General features: G+C 44.8%; 1 protein-coding gene across 1 annotated transcript in view; it reads left to right on the top strand.

The window, feature by feature from the left end:
• LIPH (lipase H) overlaps positions 1–14,387 on the top strand; it is a 45,848-nt gene extending 31,461 nt beyond the window's left edge. The window contains exons 7-10 of the mRNA XM_047732197.1: positions 1,451–1,546; positions 3,431–3,542; positions 12,357–12,530; positions 13,695–14,387. Of these exons, the coding sequence (XP_047588153.1) occupies positions 1,451–1,546; positions 3,431–3,542; positions 12,357–12,530; positions 13,695–13,782 (470 nt within the window). The 3' untranslated portion in view covers positions 13,783–14,387. The remainder of the gene's footprint in view (positions 1–1,450; positions 1,547–3,430; positions 3,543–12,356; positions 12,531–13,694) is intronic.
• The last annotated feature ends 7,287 nt before the right edge of the window (positions 14,388–21,674 follow it).

Genomic DNA, 21,674 nt, shown 5'->3' with positions numbered 1-21,674 from the left:
ACATTTTTACTTTGCTTTTTCCAGCCAATTTGTTCTGTGAAGTACTCTTGGACCTCCCACTCATGTGTTAGAAAATCCATTTGTATACAATTTCATCCAGAGGGCAGTACAACCTCCTTGGACCCTCGAGCATAAAAAAGAAGTTTCCAGACTAGTTTCCAAGCCCACCCAGGGCAGAGTCACCTTACATAGCCTGCTCCCATGGGGACATGTGTCCTCGTTGTGCACACAACCTCTCTGCTGGGGGAGGGTCACAGTGGACCCAGACTCTGCTGTCAAACGAGCCTTGCAGAAAGATCCCTTCCAACAAACTGTGTCTGAAAGCCCTTACACTGAACCCTGCTTCTTATGTGCATGTACAGTTTGGAGTGGGGGTCACAGATACACTGCGGAGGCTGCTTGCATATTTGCTAAGGATTGGTAGAAATATTCCAGATTGTGAGGACTTTGAAACTGGATGATCAAGAGACTTGTCTAATTGTTCGAAGGAAAAACCCATGTTAACATCAGGTTGTGCTGCAGATAAGGGGTTCTCAACCTTGATTGTGCCTAAGTTAATTGGAAAGCTCTAGGAAACTCTTAAAAATTACTCATGTTCCCATTCTGGATCGGTCAAGGCAGCATGTGAAGGCCATTCTCTAAGGGTGCAGACAGAGTTGAGAGAGAATGAGAGAGCGAGAGAGAGAGAGAGAGAGAGAGAGAGCTCAGCCTCATTCCTGCAGGCACAGACATGAAGGAGAAGAGTCCCCTGCTTGTTCACATGGTCCTCGCCAGTTCAGGTTCTGTGCAATTTAGGGGCCTAATTGTAGTTCTTCAAGAAAGCACAATGCTGGGACGCCTGGGTGGCTCAGTTGGTTAGACGACTGCCTTCGGCTCAGGTCATGATCCTGGAGTTCCGGAATCGAGTCCCGCATCAGGCTCCCAGCTCCAAGGGGAGTCTGCTTCTCCCTCTGACCTTCTCCTTGCTCATGCTCTCTCTCACTGTCTCTCTCTCAAATAAATAAATAAAATCTTAAAAAAAAAAAAAGAAAGCACAATGCTTAGCAAGAGTGATGCTATTTGAGGTATAAACCCGAATCAGTTTTAATCTATAAAATGACTGTATTACTGAAAAATGTCAGCGCTATTCTTAGTCTACCCAGTGTGTGAGAGAACTAGCAGGCTACTGAGAACCAGCGTGATACAATGTCAGTAAAAACGGGGGAGAGCCACTGTGGGGTCATTTTGCAAGTCCCAGCTCTGAGGGAGAGGGTAGCAAGAAGGGGCGGTGGATGCGGGGTCGAGGAGGGCAATGCGCTGGTGGCTCTGGAGGTCCTCCTGTAGGGTGAGTGTAAGAGGGGGATTGTCTTGGGGGTGTGGGCGGTCAACTCACTGCTCTCACTACCTCCCCAGCTGCTTTGACACTTACATAATACATGTTAATGTTCCATTTTTCCAACTTGCTTTACAGGCTATTATGCTGATAACTGGAAAGAGTATTTAAAGCAGAAAGATCCTCCTATGACTAAAGCATTCTTTGACACAGCTGAGAAGGAGCCATACTGCAGTGAGTGTTGGATGTGGTGGTTTGCTTGTGCCCAGCCCCCTCCTTTTTTGTTAAATGGCAGAGTCTCAGCTTCCTGGCTGCCTCCTGGCAAATGGCTTCTGGGCTACCTCCTGGCAAATGAAGGTCATAGTTTGGAGCTGGAAGGAGTTGGGTGGAGTCCTGACTCCACCACATAATAACTATGTGACCTTGGTCAAGACATTTAACCTCTCTGAGTCTCGGTGTCCTGCTAGGTAAAATTGGGGATAATAATGCCTATCTTCTGGGTTATAAGGATTAAATCTCAACAAACATGATTATTAGCTTTGCTGGATGGCTATTCTTTTTTTTATTTAATAAAAAAAAATTTTTAATAAAAAAAATACATTTGTATCTTTAAGCAAACTCTACACCTCATGTGGGGTTTGAACTCATGACCCTGAGATCAACAGTTACATGCTCTACTGACTGAGCCAGTCAGGCGTCCCCTGGATAGCCATTCTAATTACTAAGATCTTCCAGAAAATTTGCTTAACCCCCCTAAAACCTGACATTGAGGCTAGGTAAAATCAGGTGTCAGCCACATCTACAAAGCAACCATGATGACCTTCTAGTGACATTGAGAGTTTGAGTATTCCAGATGGGGCTAAATGGGGCAGCAGATGATTAGATGCCCTGTGAATCAAGTAGGGATTTTTCTGGGCATATCTTACTGTCTTGTTCCCCCTTTTGCTTTTCTTAGGAGCACCCTAATGAAAGAGGTTGCAGATCAGTGGGTTTCCCTCCTCCTTTGGAGCCATTTGTGGCAGCCCATGGTTTGCTGTCCAAGTGAGACAAGTGCCCGAATAATAATGGACCATGAAATGGCAACACTAGGGCTAACCTAATTCCTTTATGAGACCAACATCTCCCTGAGCCTCCATCCCCTTCTTGGCAACTCTGATCAAGAGATAGCAAGTGTGGCTATCATGGTGGGTTCCCCATCTTCCCAAAGCATCTGTGACCTTGGGAAGCAAAGAGTGGGGAGGAAGACTAATTCTCTGAACACATCATACACTATGACTTATTCAGTAGGAATATACTGAGTGCCTATAAGGTACTACTTCCAGAATTACAAAGAGCAATCCCTTCCCAGTTACTGCTGTAGTGTATTTTAGCTTTATTTTTTTTTAACTACATAAGATGTTACTCGGGCAATATTTGTATAGATGTACCCATATACTTACCAGGTTTTTTGATTATCATTTTTTTCTCTTGCATTTGTAAATTCGGATAAGTGTGCTGACTAATGGGAGAATACCAGAGCATGATAAGAATTCTAAGAGGGAAACCTGACTTAGTCTGAGGGTCAGTGAAGGCCTGACCTGGAGGAAGTGACATTGAGCTGAGACCTGAAGGATGAGCTGGCAAAGTCAGAGCGTCCAAGTGGGGAGAAGGCCCAGGAGCAAAAGACAGCCTGGCCGTGCACGTGATAGGGCATGACTGGGGACGACATGAGAGAGGCTGGTGGACGTGGCCCAGATTATGGAAGAACTTGTCTGCTCTGGAGTGTCTCTGCATGGCCACCTGGTTGGTTTATTCTACAAGGGGAGGGAGTGCAGTGAACCAGTCATACTCAGCAGTAGACCATGATATCTCAGTCAATAAGGTGGGAACACCAGTCCAACTGTGATGCTACACATGACAATGGGAGACCACTGAATGCCGCCATCACCCAGCCCATCTTTACTGAAAAGAATGGAAAGGAATATTAGAAAATTCTGCCCTGGATCTTTGCAGAAACTCTAGGAAGGAAAAGAACAAGAGACTCAAGTTATGAGGGAGGTTGGGTTTTTTAGGAATTGACCTTTCAGGGGACCAGTTGAGAGTGTACCTCTCTTATTATGCTCTCTTCTTGTTTTGTAGTATATCATTACTTTGTGGACATTATAGCTTGGAACAAGAACATAAGAAGAGGGTCCATTACAATCAAATTGAAAGACAAAGCTGGAAACATCACAGAATCCAAAATCAATCAGTAAGTTGGGCTGGGATAGTTTGCAGTTTGGTATCTCCCTTTTTGTGCAGAGAAATTATATCCCAAACATACTCACTTTCTTATTTATAGGTTTGTACTTGTCCTTGTTCTACAAAAGATCTAAGAGAGCAGTTGCTTCTTGTGGCTCTTGACCCTCCAGGCTCTTTACAAATGAAAGTAGTATAGAGATTTCTTTTCTTTTCTTCTTCCCACCCTTTTTCTCTCCCTTCTGCCCTCCCTCCCTTTCTTCCTCCCTCTCTCTCTCTCCTCCCTTCCTCCCTCTCCTGCTTCCTTCCTTTGTTTAAACATTTAATTGCTAAAGTCATCCTTGCTTGCTGTAAAGGATTTAAACAGTAAAGAAACATATAACATAAAATATGTAACATAAAAGTGCAAGTACTTGTCCTATCCCAACAATCCCACACCTAAAGACACCTACCCTGCCACACATTTCAATTTTTTTTGTGAGTTCATAATACACAAATATTTAAACATATATATGTATGTTTCTGAAACTCAGAAAATGTGATTTGCAAAAGAAAATTGGAAACATCCTAAAAATCCAATGATGGGGAAGTGGTTAATTAAATATTATCATATATTAAAATATTTATATATTAATTTATGAAACATATTAAATGACATGCTTATAATATGCTAAGTGAAAAATGAAGGATATCAAATTATAGAAGGTATAAAATTAGTTCAACAATGCCAAAAAAATAAAAAAGAAATATGCCTATTATGTTAGATTGTGGTAGGAATATGAGTGCTTTTTTCAGCTTCTCTTCACTTTTCTCTCTTTTCAGTTTCTTTTACTTTTATATGATGTTGCATATATAGAGTTTAAAAATGGTTAACTGTTTTCATCCATTAATTTTATAAGCAGGAGAAAGGGGGAAACATAACTCAAAAACCTTTTTTTTTTTTTTAACTCAAAAACCTTTAAGGAAAGAAGTTTGAGGCTCATTTTATTCATTTACTCAGGAAATATTTTTTGGGGTCCTATTATCTAGTAGGCACTTGGGTTGTCTGTTAACTTCACTCATAGAGAACCAAATGGAATGTCATCTGAAACTGAATGTCACCTATGGGTTTACCATGTAGATGAATAGAAAAGCTGTGTGAATTGGTGGTATGGAGGTGGCTTTTTTTTTTTTTTTTAAGGCATCCTTGGATCATTATAATAATAGCCTTTGTTTATTGAATTAGGCACATTACACATGCTGGCTAATGCAGGTCCCACCAAAACCCCGTGAGGTGGTATTACTATCTGTATTTTATATTTAAGGAAACAGAGGGTCATTGGCCAATACCACACTCCCTTGAACGCCAATGTCCCCAAGCCCAGTGAGGCTGCATTTTCAGGGAGGGCACCGCTAGGGGGCGCATCTTGAATAACCAGCGCCAGGCGGTTTATAGGCTGTGATCCTCAGTAAGGAAGCTGGGCAGAGACCTCATCTGGAGATTTCTTAGAAACAGCAGGGGAAATTGCTGTTACAAATGAGACGTGGTCGCTTAAAAAAATTGGTTACTCATGCCAGTAACTGGTTACATATTGGCTTTACATTGTCTTAGGAATTTTAATCTTACGTAGTAAATCTCTCCTGACTAGGACTTTCTAAATGTGAAGGGTTTTCTGTTGATTAAGATCGCGACCTTAACATCTGTACTTCATTCACATTTAGTCATTCTCGGTCACATTTGTGAAAAAGTCATCACCATATCAGAGAATATCCGGGGAAAAAAGGGAAATGGTTGTTCTATTACAGGGTGAGATATGTCTACTTTTCTCTTTCTTTGCCAGGTAAACTTTTAGTTTTCAGTGTTTTTACAATAGTATCAGAGAATGTGCCCCGAGTTTATTCAGTCTTACTGGACTATGGGTACAAATGGAGTCACATTCAAGGATATTATCTGCTTGGCGATTCTCCCTCTATCCATATCTTGGATGTATTTCTTCTTTTTATTCTTAAACCTTTAAAAAAATTAAGATATAATTCACCTACCATAAAATTCACCCTCTTAAAATGTACATTTCAGTGGTTTTTAGTATATTCACAAAATGTGCAAACATTACTACCGTCTGATTCCAGAACATTTTTATCATCTCAGAAAGCAACCCCATACCTATTAGTGATTCCTCGTTCCTCCTTCCTCCCCAGCACCTGTCAACTACTCGTCTGCTTTCTATTTCTATAGATACACATATTCTGGGCGTGTCACATAAATGAAATCATACAGTATGTGGCCTTTTGGTGTCTGGGTTTTTTGGTTTGTTTGTTCAGCATAATGTTTTCAAGATTCTATAGCATGTACCACTACTTCATTATTTTTATGGCCACATAATATTCCGTGGTATGGATAGATCCCATTTTATTTCGATCCACTGACCTCTGGGTTATGGGCCCAGCTCACTTCTACCGTGCCACTCTTCACACATACAACATTTTATTTATCCTTTTATCAGTTGATGGACATTTGGGTTGTTTCCACTTTTTTGGCCATTATGAATAATGCCACTATGGACATATATGTACCAGTTTCCGTGTGTACCTACATTTTCATTTCTCTTGGGTATATACCTATGAGTGGAGTTGCTGGGCCATACGATAACTGTGTATTCCACATTTTCAGAAAATGCCAGACTTTTCCAAAGCGGCTGCACCATTTTACATTCCCACCAGCCATGTGTGAGAGTTCTAATTTCCCCCACATCCTTGCCAACACTGTTAATACCTATTTAAAATTTGTTTCTTTTGCATTGTGATTGAAAAACACAAAACATAAAATTTACCATCTCAATCATTTCTGAGTTGAGTAGTGTTAAGTATGTTCACATTGTTGTGAAACAGACCTCCAAGAACTTTTTCATCTTGTAAAACTGAAATTCTATACCCATTAAATAACAACTCCCATTTCCCTCGCCCTCTAGCCCCGAGCAAGCACTGTTCTAGTGTTCCTATGATTTTGACTACTCTTATGAGTGGACTCACATAATATTCATCTTTTTGTGGTTGGCTTATCTCACCTAGCATAATAATCAAGTTTTATCCATGTTGCAGCACGAGACAGCAAGACTTTATCTTGTCTGATAAAGGCTGAATAATATTCCTTTGTGTGTATGTATCACATTTTGTGTAAATATCACAGGTATGTCTTCTTTTTTGTTTTCTTCTTCATGTTTTCTTTATTGTAGCTATTCTAGTGAGCATTATGTTATATCTCATGGTTTTGATTTGCAGTTCCCTAAGGATTAATCGCTTTGAGTGTCTCTCGTGCCCTCACTGGCCACTTCTATATATTTTTTTGAGAAATGTCTATTCAGGTCCTTTACTCATTTTTCCTTTTCCATAGATTTCATTTTTTAGAACAGTGTTAGAGGGACACCTGGGTGGCTCAGTGGGTTGAAGCCTCTGCCTTCAGCTCAGGTCATGATCCCAGGGTCCTGGATTCAAGCTCCGAGTCAGGCTCTCTGCTCAGCGGGGAGCCTGCTTCCCTTCCTCTCTCTCTGCCTGCCTCTCTGCTTGCTTGTGATCTCTGTCTGTCAAATAAATAAATAAAATATAAAAAAAAAATAGAACAGTGTTAGATTCCCAAAATCGAGCAGGAAGTGCAGAGATTTCCCATATGCGCTCTTGGCCCCATACACAGCCTCCCCAACCTTCAAAATCTGGGTAATAGAGTGGTACACCTATTAAGACCGACACATTGTCATGACCCAAAGTCCATAGTTTACATTAGGGTTCACTGTTGGTGGTGTACATTCTATGGGTTGTGACAAACATATAAGAACATGTATCTACCATTATAGGATCATGGAGTAGATCCTATACTCCTAAAAATCTTCTGTGCTCTGCCTATTATATCCATCTCTTGCCTCTAACCTTTGGCAACCACTGGTCTTTGTTCTGTCTCCATAGTTTTGCCTTTTCCAGAATGTCATGTGGTCGGAATTGTCTGGTATGTAAACTTTCCAGAGTAGCTTCTTTCACTTAGCAATAGGATTTAGGTTTCCTTCATGTATTTTCGTAGCTTACTAGCTGATCTCCTTTAAGCACTGAAATAATATCCCCTTGTCTGGATGTACTACAGTTTACTTATCCATTCTTCTACTGGCGGACATCTTGGCTACTTCCAAGTCTCCATAATTCTGAATAAAGCCGCTATAAACATCTGGGTACAGGTTTTATGTGCCTTGCTTTAAAATTGGGTTATTTACCTTTTTACTGTTGAGTTGCAAGGGTTGTGTATATACCCTGGACAAAAGTCCTTTATCGTTTTAGGTCTCACATCTAGGTCTTATCCATTTTGAGTTCATTTTTGCCCATAGAATGAGGTAGGGGGTCTGACTTTATTCCTTTGCCTGTGGATACCCAGTTGTCAGAGTACCCTTTGTTGAAAACCTATTCTTTCTCTGTGAATGTCTTGACACCTTTGCCTAAATCAATTGACAGTCAGTGAGAGGGTTTATTTCTGGACTCTGAATTTTCTTTCATTGATCTATGTATTTATCCTAATGCAAGTACCACAGTGTCATGTAGCCCACTATAGCATTATTATTTTTTTTTATTTTATTTATTTATTTGACAGACAGAGATCACAAGCAGGCAGAGAGGCAGGCAGAGAGAGAGGAGGAAGCAGGTTCCCTGCTGAGCAGAGAGCCCGATGCGGGACTCAATCCCAGGACCCCGAGATCATGACCTGAGCCGAAAGCAGCGGCCTAACCCACTGAGCCACCCAGGCGCCCCTCACTATAGCATTATTGAAGCTTTCCCACAAACTTTGAAATCAGGAAGTATGAATCTCCCAAATTTGGTCTTTTTCCTTTCTTTTTTATTTAGAGAGAGAGAGAGAGAAAGCGTATGCTGGGTAGTGGGGGTGGTCAGCAGAGGGAGAGAGAGAATCCTAAACAGGCTCCACTCCAGGCATGGAGCCCACCGCAGGACTTGATCTCAGAACGGACCCTGACATTGTGACCTGAGGTGAAATCAAGACTCAGACACTTAATTGACTGAACCACCCAGGTGCCCCAAGTTTGGTCCTTTTCAAAGTTGTTTGACTGTTCTGGGTCTCTTGAATTTCCCTATGGATTTTAAATTAGTTAATCGGTTTCTGGGGGGGTGGAAAGGAAGCTGAGATTTTGACAGAGATTGTTTCTCCTCCCTCCCCCCCCCCCCCCCCGCCCCAGACAGTAGGAGAGTTGTTTACTTAGAATTCATTTTTAGTTCACCCCTCCGCGGAGTCTCCCATTCAACTCCCCTCCTTGAGTGGCTTTGTTCCCTCTCCTACTGCACTGCAAGGCCATGAAAAAGAAAACCCAGGGGCGCCTGGGTGGCTCAGTGGGTTAAGCCGCTGCCTTCGGCTCAGGTCATGATCTCAGAGTCCTGGGATCGAGCCCCACATCGGGCTCTCTGCTCAGCAGGGAGCCTGCTTCCTCCTCTCTCTCTGCCTGCCTCTCTGCCTACTTGTGATCTCTCTGTCAAATAAATAAATAAAATCTTAAAAAAAAAAAAAAAGAAAACCCATTACCAGCTTTCACAAAAGGCCACCAAAAGGTGATGTGATTTCAGTATTTCTACCTCCACCAATTTTTAAGGTTTCTCAATAATCCTCACTTTCCCCTTCGCTCAGTGCAATGTAAAAGGTTTTGAGTTTTGCTTTTAATTGTATCCATCACTAGGGCACCATCCTACCAGAAGGAAACATCTGGCTCCTATTATGGGTCCTAACCCGTAGCTCACCAGCTCTCACTCCCTTTATTCGGGTATGACCCCAGTCCCTTGGGTAGTGCCGCCCCAGGTATTTCCAGATTTCCCTCCAGGTGGAAGAGTGGGTTCCACCTGTACTCGTAGACAGGCTTCTCAGCTCCAGGAGGGTTTCCCCCTCTCCTGCCTTCCATCTGTCCCACTGGGTTTCACCATCTGCCGGTGGCCTCACCCTCTCCTGAGGCCCTACCTGCTTGTGGTTGCACAGCTGCTCTCGGAGAGGGATCCAATTCAGGGCGACTGGCTGCCATTGGTCATCCTGTTACTTTGGTCCTCACTTGCAACCTTCCATCCTTCCCTGACCTTGACACATACCGGTCAGTTATTTTTAGAACGCCTTCAGTCTGGGTTCTGTCTGATGCTCCCTCGTGATTACATTTAGTTCACGCATCTCCCGCAAGAGGGGCGTAGAAGTGATGCTCTGTTTGGCTCAGTGTGCCCTCTCAGGAGGCCCACAGCTTTGCTTTATTCCATGAACGTGGATCACTTCATTAAGGGAGTTGCTGCCAGGCTTCTTCACTATCAAGTTACTGTTTCTCCTTTGTATTAGTAAGTACGTTGCAGGGAGGTACTGTGAGACCATGTAAATGTTCCATTACTGGTCAAACTTTTACCCACTACTTGAGGTTTTGTGGTTGAATTGTTACTACTGTGGTTGTCAAATGACGATTTTTCCAATTCATCATTTAGGAAAAGCTTTCTCATTTCCCCCATTTGTTTGGTCATATCAATATGGACTCATGGATTTTTATTTTGTTAATGTTAATATTTTGTTAACATTTTATTTTTATTTTGTTAATGTTCATGTTAAATTACTACCATTTACTTATTTTGATATTTAAATTGTCTCAGATCCAGCCAGTGAAATCTCTTCAAATTGGGCCTGTGCCCTTTTTTAAGTGCATTTTTTTTATCATTACAAAAACACATGATGTAAAGTTTATTATCTTAATCATTTGTAAGTGTACAGCTCAGTAGTGTTAAGAATAGTCATGTTAGGGATGCCTGGGTGGCTCAGTTGGTTGAGCAGCTGCCTTCGGCTCAGGTCATGATCCCAGCGTCCTGGGATCGAGTCCCACATCGGGCTCCTTGCTTGGCGGGGAGCCTGCATCTCCCTCTGCCTCTGCCTGCCATTCTGTCTGCCTGTGCTCGCTCTCTCTCCCTCTCTCTCTGACAAATAAATAAAATCTTTAAAAAAAAAAAAAAAGAATAGTCATGTTATTGTGAAATAAATCTCCAGAATCTTTTCAGCGTGCAAACTGAAATTCCGTGCCCATTGATCAACATTCCCTTTTCCTTCTCCCTCCAGCCTCTCCTAACTACCATTCAACTTTATATTTCTGTGAATTTGATTACTCTAGATACCTTATATAAATGGAGTCCAACAATATTTATCTTTTTGTGATTGGTTTTATTGCATCTAGTATAATGTCCTTGAGGTTCATCCATCTTGTAGCATGTGATAGAATTTCCTTCCTTTTTACGGCTAATATTTCATTGTGTGTCGATATCATGTGGTGTTTATTCGTTCAGCCACTGACGGACATTTGGGTAGCTTTCATCTCTTGTCTCTTGTGAATGTTGCTGCTGTGAATGTGGGTGTGCAAATATCTTTTTGAGAACTTGCTTTCAATTCTTTGGAGTTTCTACCCAGAGGCAGAATTGCTGGATCATGAGGTAATTCTATTTTTAATCCTACAAAGAGACCCCAGACCCTTTGCCATTGTGGTCATACCACCTTACATGCTAGCAACAGTGCACAAGGGTTCTAGTTTCTCCATGTCCTCATCAACACTTCTTCTTCTTTTTTAAGATTTATTTATTTATTTATTTGACACAGAGAGAGAGAGACAGCGAGAGAGAGAGAGCACAAGCAGGGGGAGTGGGAGAGAGAGAAGCAGGCTTCCTGCTGAGCAGGGAGCCTGATGCAGGGCTTGATCCCAGGACTCTGGGATCATGACCTGAGCTGCAGGCAGACGCTTAATGACTGAGCCACCCAGGTGCCACATCCTTGTCAACACTTCTTATTTTCAGTTTGTGTGGTTTTTTTTTAATAGTAGCCTTCCTGATGAGTGTGAAGTGATTCTAGATCCTTTGGAACATCTCCCACCATTCTTTGAGCCCTTCCTCCCTTTTTGGCACACAGGTTGTTGGAGGTCTGCTTTGCACTTTCCCTGTCCTAGCCTTGGAATCAGCTATTTCTCCTCCAAGAAGGAGGTTTTAGTGAGGGTGGTATTTAAAAATCAAAATCTGCGTACATTTCAGATTAGTTTTACATGTGGCATGTTTGCTCTCCACAGGGCTTACACATGATTCCAGTGGGGCTGGGGTGACACATGCCTCCCCCACTCCCCAATCCCACCTCCAAATTAAGGATTCACTTCTAGAGCAAGCCTCCCATTTCTGAGTGCAGGGTGGGTCTCCAGGGTCTCCTCCCGCAGCTCCCCAGAGGGACACTGACCCAGCTGAACTCCGCAGTGGGTTTACCTTAGGCTCAGTGTGAGATTCCAACTGTAGGAAACATCGAATACTTGGGAAATTATTTAGCTATCTTATTTGAGAGGCAGGACTGGAAGAACAGATGCTGAAGCACAGCTTCTCTATTAGCAGCTAGCTGGGCTAGAAATACACATATACATCTAGCAATGCAGATTCATGGAAAGACTCTAACCTTGAACTCAGAAGTGAGCTTGAATCCTCGCACAGGTGCACGTAAGCTGTGTGACCTGGGTGAATTTAAGCTCTACAGGCATCTGTTTCCTTGTCTGTAAAATGACTAATCCTTATCTTGAAGAAGCTTTCAGGGGAATGGAGACGTGTTGAGAGATGAGAATGCTATCTGGTGTATGGCAGGTGGGTGCACCTGTCTCGTGCCCCAGTATCTCATCATTCATGGGGCCAGAAGCTGCACTGATGCTGTTCTCTGGAATCCAGCAGAACTTGGGGGTCAAGTGGCTACCTGCTTTTGCGTGGTTTGTAGGCTTCAAAACTGCTTCCTTTCATTAGCAATCTATATCCACTTAGAAATATTATCTCTTCCTTCCAGTGAACCTGCAGTATTTCAGAAATACCACCAAGTGAGTCTGCTTGCGAGATTCAGTCAAGACTTGGATAAAGTGGCAACCGTTTCTTTGGTGTTCTCTACAGGATCTGTAATAGGCCCCAAGTACAAGCTCAGGATTCTCCGCATGAAGTTAAGGTCACTTGCCCATCCAGAGAGGTGAGCCATTGGCAGGGTGTGACAAGCCCTTGTTTTCCAAAGACCTTACCGGTTCCTGTCCAATCCTCTGGGTCTGAGGTTTTAATAGGACTTCATAGATTACAATGAAGGAGGGGAGGGGTTTTCCAAAAATAGACATGATAAAAACCAGTAACCCCATAATTGAAGAAAATTTTACTAGTAGGCACTTAAAGATAAATGACCCAATAATCCAAAGAAATAATGTTACATGCTTATGGTTACATAATTCTGCCCTAATCACTCCACCCACACTGCTTGCAAGTATTTTTGTTGTGGAAAAGAGCCTCATATAAAAAAAGGTACAGAATAACCAGAATGTTTTATTCAATTGATGCAGTATGAAAGTACTATCTTGATGTTGAACTTGAATGACCTTGTTCTTAGGAAATACACATTGATGTAGTAAGGGAGAAGCAACCTATTCTCAATTGGTTTAGAAAAAATAAGCAACTGTGTGCATGTGTGTGTGCACACGCGTGCACGCACGTGCAGGGGGACAGAGTCGAATTGGGGGAGAAAGAGCAAAGCTGTGGTGGCATGGGCACTCTGTGACTGATACCACTTCCAACATACAGTCCGAGCACCCAGTCTATGGGCGGACAATGCTGTGAGCAGTCAGTAGTTTATGCTTATGAGTTCCTCTCTCCTAAAGGTTTAGGGTACCCTGAAACATTTAATAATACAACTTTCCTCTAAGAGGACAGTCATTACATCTTAAAACCATGGGATTCCTTAATACTTTTTTTCCTGATCATCGAATACACATTGATTTTATAAAACCTGGAAAGTATGAAGGTGTTAAGAAGCAGAATGATATCACCATCATGTCATTATGCAGAGGCAACAAATGTGAATAGTTTGGGTTATTATTTTTTTTCTCATCTCCTATTATTGCTTTAAGCCTCGATGAAAATAAATCAGTAAAATCTTTTAAAAAATCAAACCTAGATGAAGTTAGGTGGCAAATAACATCTTACATCCTGCTTTCTTATTGTCACTGACATTTAGCGTAAGCTTTCTCCTATCACGTGAGGAATAATTGCTCCACAATGTGAGATCCTAAGGACAGAATGTGACTTCTTTTCCAAGAATGGGATGTGTTCACTACTTGATTGATGAGGATATTCTGTCTCACATCCTCAGGCCCGACTTGTGTCGGTATGATCTTGTGCTGATGGAAAACATCGAGACGGTCTTCCAGCCTATCCTCTGCCCCGAGCTGCTGATGTAACCATTACCGGGACACAGGGGCACCAGGAACATCAAGCAAGCTACAACTGTAGTCTGTTTTAAAGCATCACCTCACCTCTTCCTCAAGGCACAAACCAGTATGAATAAGCAGGTGTTTTTCCAGCAGCGTCCCATGGATGGCACATTGCAAAATGTCAGGCAACCTTGGATTATGGAACGGTCCTGGGAAGGGAGCCCCTAAGTAGGGCAAGTCAGAAATAGCCAGGCTCCCCACAGCCCAGCGTCTTGTCTGGCTGCGTCCCGGGGCCTTGTTTGTCTTGGCCTGTCAGCCTGCTGCCTGTCACTGGGGCAGCTCTGCTCAGCGCGGAGAGCATCCGAAAGGGAAGGATTGGCTGGAGACCTCACTTTGGACTCGACCCCACACTCCCTGTGCCAAACTCCTCCAGGTCCTTATACGTAGGAGGGAATGGAGCCTGACCTACCTCACAGGGTTGTTGTGTGGGTTTGGGGGGCAAGTCTGTGAAGGGTTCTTTGAAATCCCATGGGGACCACATCCGTGAGTGGTTTGGTAAATGTGAATATGCTTTTATTTATTTTGATACGGCTGATCTAAGATGCAATAAGAGAGTTTCTCATCCTCAACAACAACCTGTCTCTTGAGCTGTTCACTCTGGGAAGTGGGTTGGTGTGTGAGGGAAGGGGGGACAGAGGGACAGCACGGGGGGTGGGGGGCAGCTGCTGGGACTAGACAGTAAGCGAAGGGGCAGGGGAAGGTAGCTGAAGTGGTAGGATAGGCTCGCTCACAGTGACCATGGAGGGAGCGAGAGGCAGGAGAAAAAAAGCTTGGTTTTCACTTGAGATGAAGAAGGGTCACCTTCCAGGCAACCCTCATTTTGAGCAGTCCTTTGGAAATGTTCGTCCTTGTTACTGACGCAATTCATGGTTATTTGAAGGAAATTGAGAGGATATGGAAATGGGAAATGAACACATGCTATCTGCCATCCACCTGTTGGAGGTCATGAATGTTCACCTTTTGGAACGATGCTGAGTAACCTGTGTCACTAACGTGAATCAGATACTACACCAATGTGCTCCAGTTGGAAAAATTCTTAGGCTGCCCCAGGAGTAGGTATGCTCAGTGAGTCTGGAGTGATGGCAGCAGCTAAGTCAAGAGGCCCTGGAGGGCCAAGGCCAGAGAGGCCAGAACCAAGGGTGCACCATTCCCGGGGCCGGATGCCCAGTGCAGGCACAGAGCCAAAGGGGTGGCACCACCCATCACACAGCTGTGGCCACTGCCATAAGGTTCCCCAGATTCCGGAGTGTCATAGGCCCATAACATCCTCCTCATCCGAGTGACTGTTCTCCTGCTGCTTTCCCTGAGAAAAGACCTTTTAAAAGAAATGGAGTCTTTATGTGATAAACTGGAGAACTCTATGCTTTCCTGTGTGGCACATCTTGTACATATGTCTCTGTGTATCACATGGAGACTGAGCTTGAGAAGGAATGAGACTCAGAGATGCTCCTGCCTGCTTGGCTTTCTTACCCTCTGTCCCTCTTCTCACATTTCTCCAGCAATTGTGCATAGAGAGATCAGTGCCGGTAGGCCCTTATTTCTTTTTAGAGTTTTACTGGTCCTGTATTTTTTTTTTTTAAGATTATATTTCTTTATTTGGGGAGAGAGACCGAGAGAGAGAGCACAAGCTGGGGGAAGGAGCAGAGGCAGAGGCGGAAGCAGACTCCCTGCTGAGCAGAAAGCCCCATGCAGGACTCAGTCCCAGGACCCTGGGATCACGACCCAAACCAAAGGCAGATCTTTGACTGAGCCACCCAGGCACCCCTGGTCCCATGTTTTGACTAGCCCACCACTTCTTTGTCCTCTTTCCCTCACCTGGTAGGCGGGGGCCAAACCAATGGCAAGAAAATGTTGGAGTAGCATAGCTAGTTCATTTATGAACTCCTTTCGCCGGGAGGAGTCTCTCGGCTTCTTCCTTAGTGTCTCCTAGCATGGTACCCGGCTGACTGGGGAATGGGTAGATGGATGGACAAACAGATGAATGAATGAATGAGTAAAGGAAGGAATGAAATTTGCTCACTGGATGGAGATGAATTTCAATGAGTCTCACGTGACAGCGACCCAGCAAAGGGAAGGCAGGTGTGGCTACTCCCTTCGCAGGTTCTCCCGAGGCCCCTGAACTTCCTGCTTTCTTGCTATCCTTGCCTCTCCTCCATCTTCTTTGTCAGAGTCTCTTTCTGAATCCCAAATCCAAGATGCCATTAAACTGCAGTCTACCCACCTCCCTCCCATCTTCATCAATTATCTTCTACTGAGCTTTTTACCCCCCTTACATTTATTTGTGAGATTATTTGATTAATGTCTGTCATCTCCATTAGAAGCTCCACAAAAGGCAGGGCCCGGAGCCTCATGTGGCGCCTACAACGTCGTCTGTGCTCAGGACATAGTGGATGAACACCTCCTGGAATCTTCTGAGCCCTATGGAACCATGTGCAGTTCAAAAGCGCCCTCCATTCCTAGCCATCGCCCATTTCCACAGAGTCGCACCCCCTTCTCTGCCTTAGCCTTCCATCCAGCACTTCTTTATTATTGTTTCCATTCTCTCTGGAGACCCACTACCCATTTCCTTGGCTCCCCGGGAAAAGAGAGAGATTGGCTCGTTTTTCTTTTTTTTTTTTCACTCCTCTCTAGAACCTTCCAGATGGTCCTGACACCATTCTTTGCCAAAACCACCTGACCCAAAGGCAAGGAGATTTTGCTGTCCTCCACTTCCCCCATTTGAGCACCTTGGCTAAAATCCTCCAGGCCCCTCCGGCATTCCTGGATGACTCCAAGCTGTGGCTCAAAGTCCCCCCTTGCTTTCTACAACTCCCTTCTGCCACTGACTTTGATGTGTATCCTTACTGCTTTTATTAGGCTGCATTGTATTCTATTTCTGTGTCTGTACCTCTTCTGAGACTGAGCACTGCCAAGAACGGTTGTGGCGTATTTATTGCCGTAGCATCTGGCACAGCACGAGGTACAGAGCAAGTAGTCAGTGTCTGCTGGACAGAATGCAGTGGGTTCACCATTAGGACTCGAGGGAGTCACCTCCACTTGGAGTTAAGACAGCAATACACTTAACAAACCCTAAACTTGGAACCTCTCGTCCTTGGACCCCTGCCTGGTGCTCTCAGTCCTGCAAAACCTAGCTTAGCCAAGAAGACTTTGAATGCCAGTAACAGAAATCTACTCATACGAATGCAAATGTTACTAGAGAGAGGATTTGTGGAAACCCAAGAACTCAACCATCAGCCTTCAGGAAGCGTGGGGTCAGGGCAGCCCAGAGCCTTGAGCAAAAGAGATGGGCCTCAACTGACCCTATGCTCTACCTTGAGTCTCCCTGACTCAGCTTGGCTCCCTCACAGGGCAGCTGTGGACCACGGAGATCTTGGCACCACTGTGTCCCCAGCTGTTCAATCACTAGGTGGCCCAATTCCAAAATCCAGGGAGAGGAAGCAGCGCTTAGATCCTCCTCTTGGGGGAAGGTGTCCATCCCATTCCAATCAGTTGTGGCTGGAAAGCGGTAGGGAAGCTAAATCCTGTGGTCCTCGAGCTACTCCTTTCGATTGCTCTCTGCTGATCTGATCCAGCCATAAAAGGAGCCTGAGTGCTATTGACAAAGAGTCTCGCTGAGTGCCTGGCTAGTCCACTCTCACTGCAACCTCTTGCCTTTTCTTCCCTCCTGCTTCCTCGAGCCACAGGCACCTATCTGCTTCTTAGTCCAACATGTGTCCTTGGTCGGGGGTTACTGTTGTCCTTCATCAGGCTGCCTGGGCATGTGCTGTAAATGAATGGGCTCAACAGAGGCTGCTGAAGACGCCAGGTGGTGCACCAGCTGGTTAGAATTAGCGCCACAGGTGCTGGGTCTGGTAGACAGATCATTGGAGAGGTGGGATAGGAGTGGGGCGCACAGTCCAAGGCTTCTCCCCCAAGCAGACAGGTTGAGCTGGAGGAATCAGAAAGGGAATCCCAAGGAGTGAGGCAGGTCAGGCAGCAAGTAGTGAGCCTGTAGGAAATCAGGCTTGCATCTCCCAAAAGAGCTCTGTCAAAGGTCTGTTACCCCCTTCAGGTTGGTGGAAGCCCATACCCTTGGGTCTGCTTGGTGCATTTTCCCATGGACTCTGACCCTGCACATGGTTTCCTTTTCTAACATTGCTTCTTGGGCTCTCGGGACACTCCTTCCACTCACTGACATCCCTGAGTGAGCCATCTTGTTCTCTGGTTCCACAATTTCCATACCAGTCTTCTGATCTCAGTCCTCTCTCTCAAGAAGGTAGCATAGGGTGAGAGATTAGACTCTGGTGTGTGGCCTCTGTCAGCTGCTCTTCCTTTCCGAAGTCTCATAGTCTGTCTAGGAAGCCACGTCCCCTCCCCTTGTTCCGACACTCTGCTCTAGACAGATAATCTCCAGATCCCAGTGCGGTGGAGGTCTGGATTTTCACCTGCTTGTTGGGAGGCACTACTGCGCAGAGGAAGGAGCAGGGACTCAGGAGGGGCAGATGGGGGTTTGCGCTCTGTTCAGCACTCACAGCTGCAGCCTTCAGCAGCGCTCACAGACAGCCTTCATCCGAACACCTGCTCAGCCTCGCCCTCCTAAGTGGGTTCATAATACTTGCTTTTCTGGAGTTGAATAAGCTTTGCCGTATGTATTTTCCCCCAGGGCACCTATTCTACTTTAAAATGATAACTCTCTCCATGCTGTCCCCCAGCCAAAGGGCAAGTCAAGTCCTCAAGAGTAGAAGCCTTCTTGTCCACTACTGTGCCCCTACCCTAGCACACTCCTGACACAGGCTCAATAAGATAAGTTTTTCATTTACTTTTTTTCCTCCTATGTTCCTCTGACTTCTCAAAATCGACATGCACCCATCCAAACAACTAACCATTTCCTCGCTAGACCTGACCCATTAATTTAATAAATTAATTTAATAAACATTTGTTAAATGCCAATTATAAGTCCCAGCACAGCTGGGACAGACAAAAGGTAGATGAGACGTGGTCTCATTTCTGAAGATGTTTACTCTCGACTGGGGAGAGGGTGGATAATGACCCAGTATTTGTAATAACAGGAATGCAGACACTCCACAGGGAACCCCAAGCACAGAGAAGGAGCAACCTTTCCGACTGTGGGAGCTGGAGAAGGCTTCTCAGAGGAGATGACAATTGCCCTGGGTGGTTACAAAAGTAGCAATTTTTCAGGCAGAGATTGCCCAACAGAGAGGGAAGAGCACTATGAAGACATGAACTAACATGTTGCAAGCTTAGCTGGAATGGAGGGTTTGAAGGAAGAGAACGAATGGAGGGCTGAGACCCTTTCCCCACATTTTTTAAATGAAAATTTCAGACACATATGGAAATAGACTAAACAGTATGAAATCCTCCTCCACAAGCCCATATCACCCAACTTCAACAATTACCAATCCAATGGCCAGTGTTATTTGATTTCTGTCCCTACCCACAAACCCCCCATCCTATTATTTTGATGCACGTCCCAGACATGGAATCATTTCATTCATAAATACTTCAGCATTTTGAAAAGTTAAAGCATATCCCCTTTTTTCTTCTTGTAGATGTCTCGTAGTATCCTCTAACAATGCGACTTGTTTGTTCACTTTTCAGCCCTGCTGTTTCTATGGCGACTGTGCCGTATCAGGATATACGGAGTTGACTACCTCTTTTAGAAAGCTACTTAGTTTTCCTTTTGTGAATATACCACAATTAACCTCACTAGTCCCCCGCTGATGGGCATTTAGGTTGTTCCTGATCTCATAATACCAAAACAAAGCTGGGAGAATACCCTGGGACATACATCTTTGTCTGGGAGCATATCTACAGGTTAAATTCCTGGACGTGGAACTGCTAGGACCAGGTACACTTCAAATTCTGACAGGTGCTCCTTATTTGGCCCAAGAGGTGCTTTGAATGATATGACGAAGATGCTTTCTCTCTGTCGTCTAGGCTTGTGGCATTATGGAGTCCTCTCTGCCTCTTCTCCATTTAATCAGTCTGATGTCCTACCAGCTCAGCTCCTCCTCGTGTGTCCATCCTCCTCCCTTCACTCTTACTGCTGTGGTCCTGGCTCAGCCTGCATCCTTTCTCACAAGGACAGCTGGAACTGCCAACTCAGTACATATTCTAATCATGTGCCAGAGCAAACATCCTAAAACAGGAACGGAATCATTCTCCTGTTTGAACACCTCTGTTGCTGTCTTCCCAGGCACACTACTGAACACTCCAGCTCCTGAGCCTACCTTCCAGTGTTTTCCAGTTTGTCTCCAACTTCTCATTTCTCATATAGTTTAGGCTTCACGAAACTGGACTCTGGTGCCCTGCTTGGGCCCACGGCTCACTCTCTGCCTCCTTTCTCTGTTGTGGAAGTCTTGCTCATCTTTAAGGAAAACTCAAACCATGTCTCCTCCACGAATCCACACAGTGTGGGACCACTAGTTTTGTACCCAGACTGATTTGAATTCTATATTCACTTCTTTTTTCTTTTTTTTTTAAATTTATTTGACAGAGTGTAAGACACCTAGAGAGGGAACACAAGCAGGGGGAGTGGGTGAGGGAGAAGCAGACTCCCGATGAGCAGGAAGCCCAATGTGGGCCTCGAACCCAGGACCCTGGGATCATGATCTGAGACAATGGCAGATGCTTAATGACTAAGCCACCCAGGCGTTTGCTGACTTGGATTCTAACCCCAACTCTGTCTCCTTTAACGTCTGGAGTCCTCTGCCCACCAGACGGATACATTTTCATTTGTAGATATGATCACCAGCCTTGGGCTTATGACTACCCTAATAGTTGGAGGCCTTAGTGATGCATGTTTCCGAAGATACCTAACAATTCCTCTTATTACTCTTAAAATGATTATAGCCGCTACCCCAAACCTCAGTCAAGAAAGTCACAAGCCTTATCAATAATAGAAAGTTACTGCCATGGAGCACCTGGGTGGCTCAGTCGCTTAAGGGTCTGCCTTCAGCTCAGGTGATGATCCCAGGGTGCTGGGATCAAGCCCCATGTCAGCCTTTCTGCTCGGTCAGAGTCTGCATCTCTCTCTGCCCTTCCCCTTTTCTCTCTCTCTCTCAAAGAAGCAAATAAAATCTAAAAACAAACAAACAAACAACAACAACAAAAAAAAACTGTGGCCACAGCCAAGTTGCCTGCCACCTTCCTGCGGGATATTCCAGAGATCAGTTTAAGTGATACTTGAGAATCATAGGTTCATGGCCTGGAGCAGGCACAGCAGACCCAGAAGTCACTACCATAAATTTTTACCAGAACTATTAACAAAATAGCTGACTCCACCGCCAGAGCCAACAGAAACCAGCAAAGCGCCTGAGGTGCCTTAGCTCAGGTGGTCCTCAACAACAGTAATCAGGGCTGTCTTTGGGGCAGGGGCGCTGGGGCTGGGGATGTCACTTAATCTGAGACTCAGATTTTTCATCCGCTAAATAAAAACAAAAATACCAACCTTGCAGGATTGTTGTGAGGATTAGGGATAATGGGCATATAGTAGGCGCTCAATAAAAAGTAATTTTCATTATTTCTGTGGTCACTATGACCGCTGCACCGCACTGGACTGGAGCACTGGCTGTATCTGCTTTTTGCACGGCTGGGGGTGGACAAGAGTGTCTCGAGCACTAGACTGCAAGCTCGCTGTAGGCAGGGCTCCTGAATCATCCCGCCTCCCCCAGCGCCTGGCAAAGAGCCTGCAAATAAGCGGAGAAAGAGACTAAGGTAAACATGGGGAAAAGATGCGCAGACCGAAAGAGGGTGAGCGCCCATGACAGCTGCTGGAAGACCTGTTTCCGCTGGAATCTCGGCAGGCCGGCTCAGCCCGCGGAGCCCGCGCTGGGGGCGGGGCCTGGGTCTAGGGGCGG

This window comes from Lutra lutra, chromosome 1, assembly GCF_902655055.1.
Source record: "Lutra lutra chromosome 1, mLutLut1.2, whole genome shotgun sequence".
NCBI classification, from domain to species: domain Eukaryota; kingdom Metazoa; phylum Chordata; class Mammalia; order Carnivora; family Mustelidae; genus Lutra; species Lutra lutra.
The sequence above is the reverse complement of the archived record's forward strand: the minus strand, read 5'-3'. Positions and strand labels throughout refer to the sequence as shown.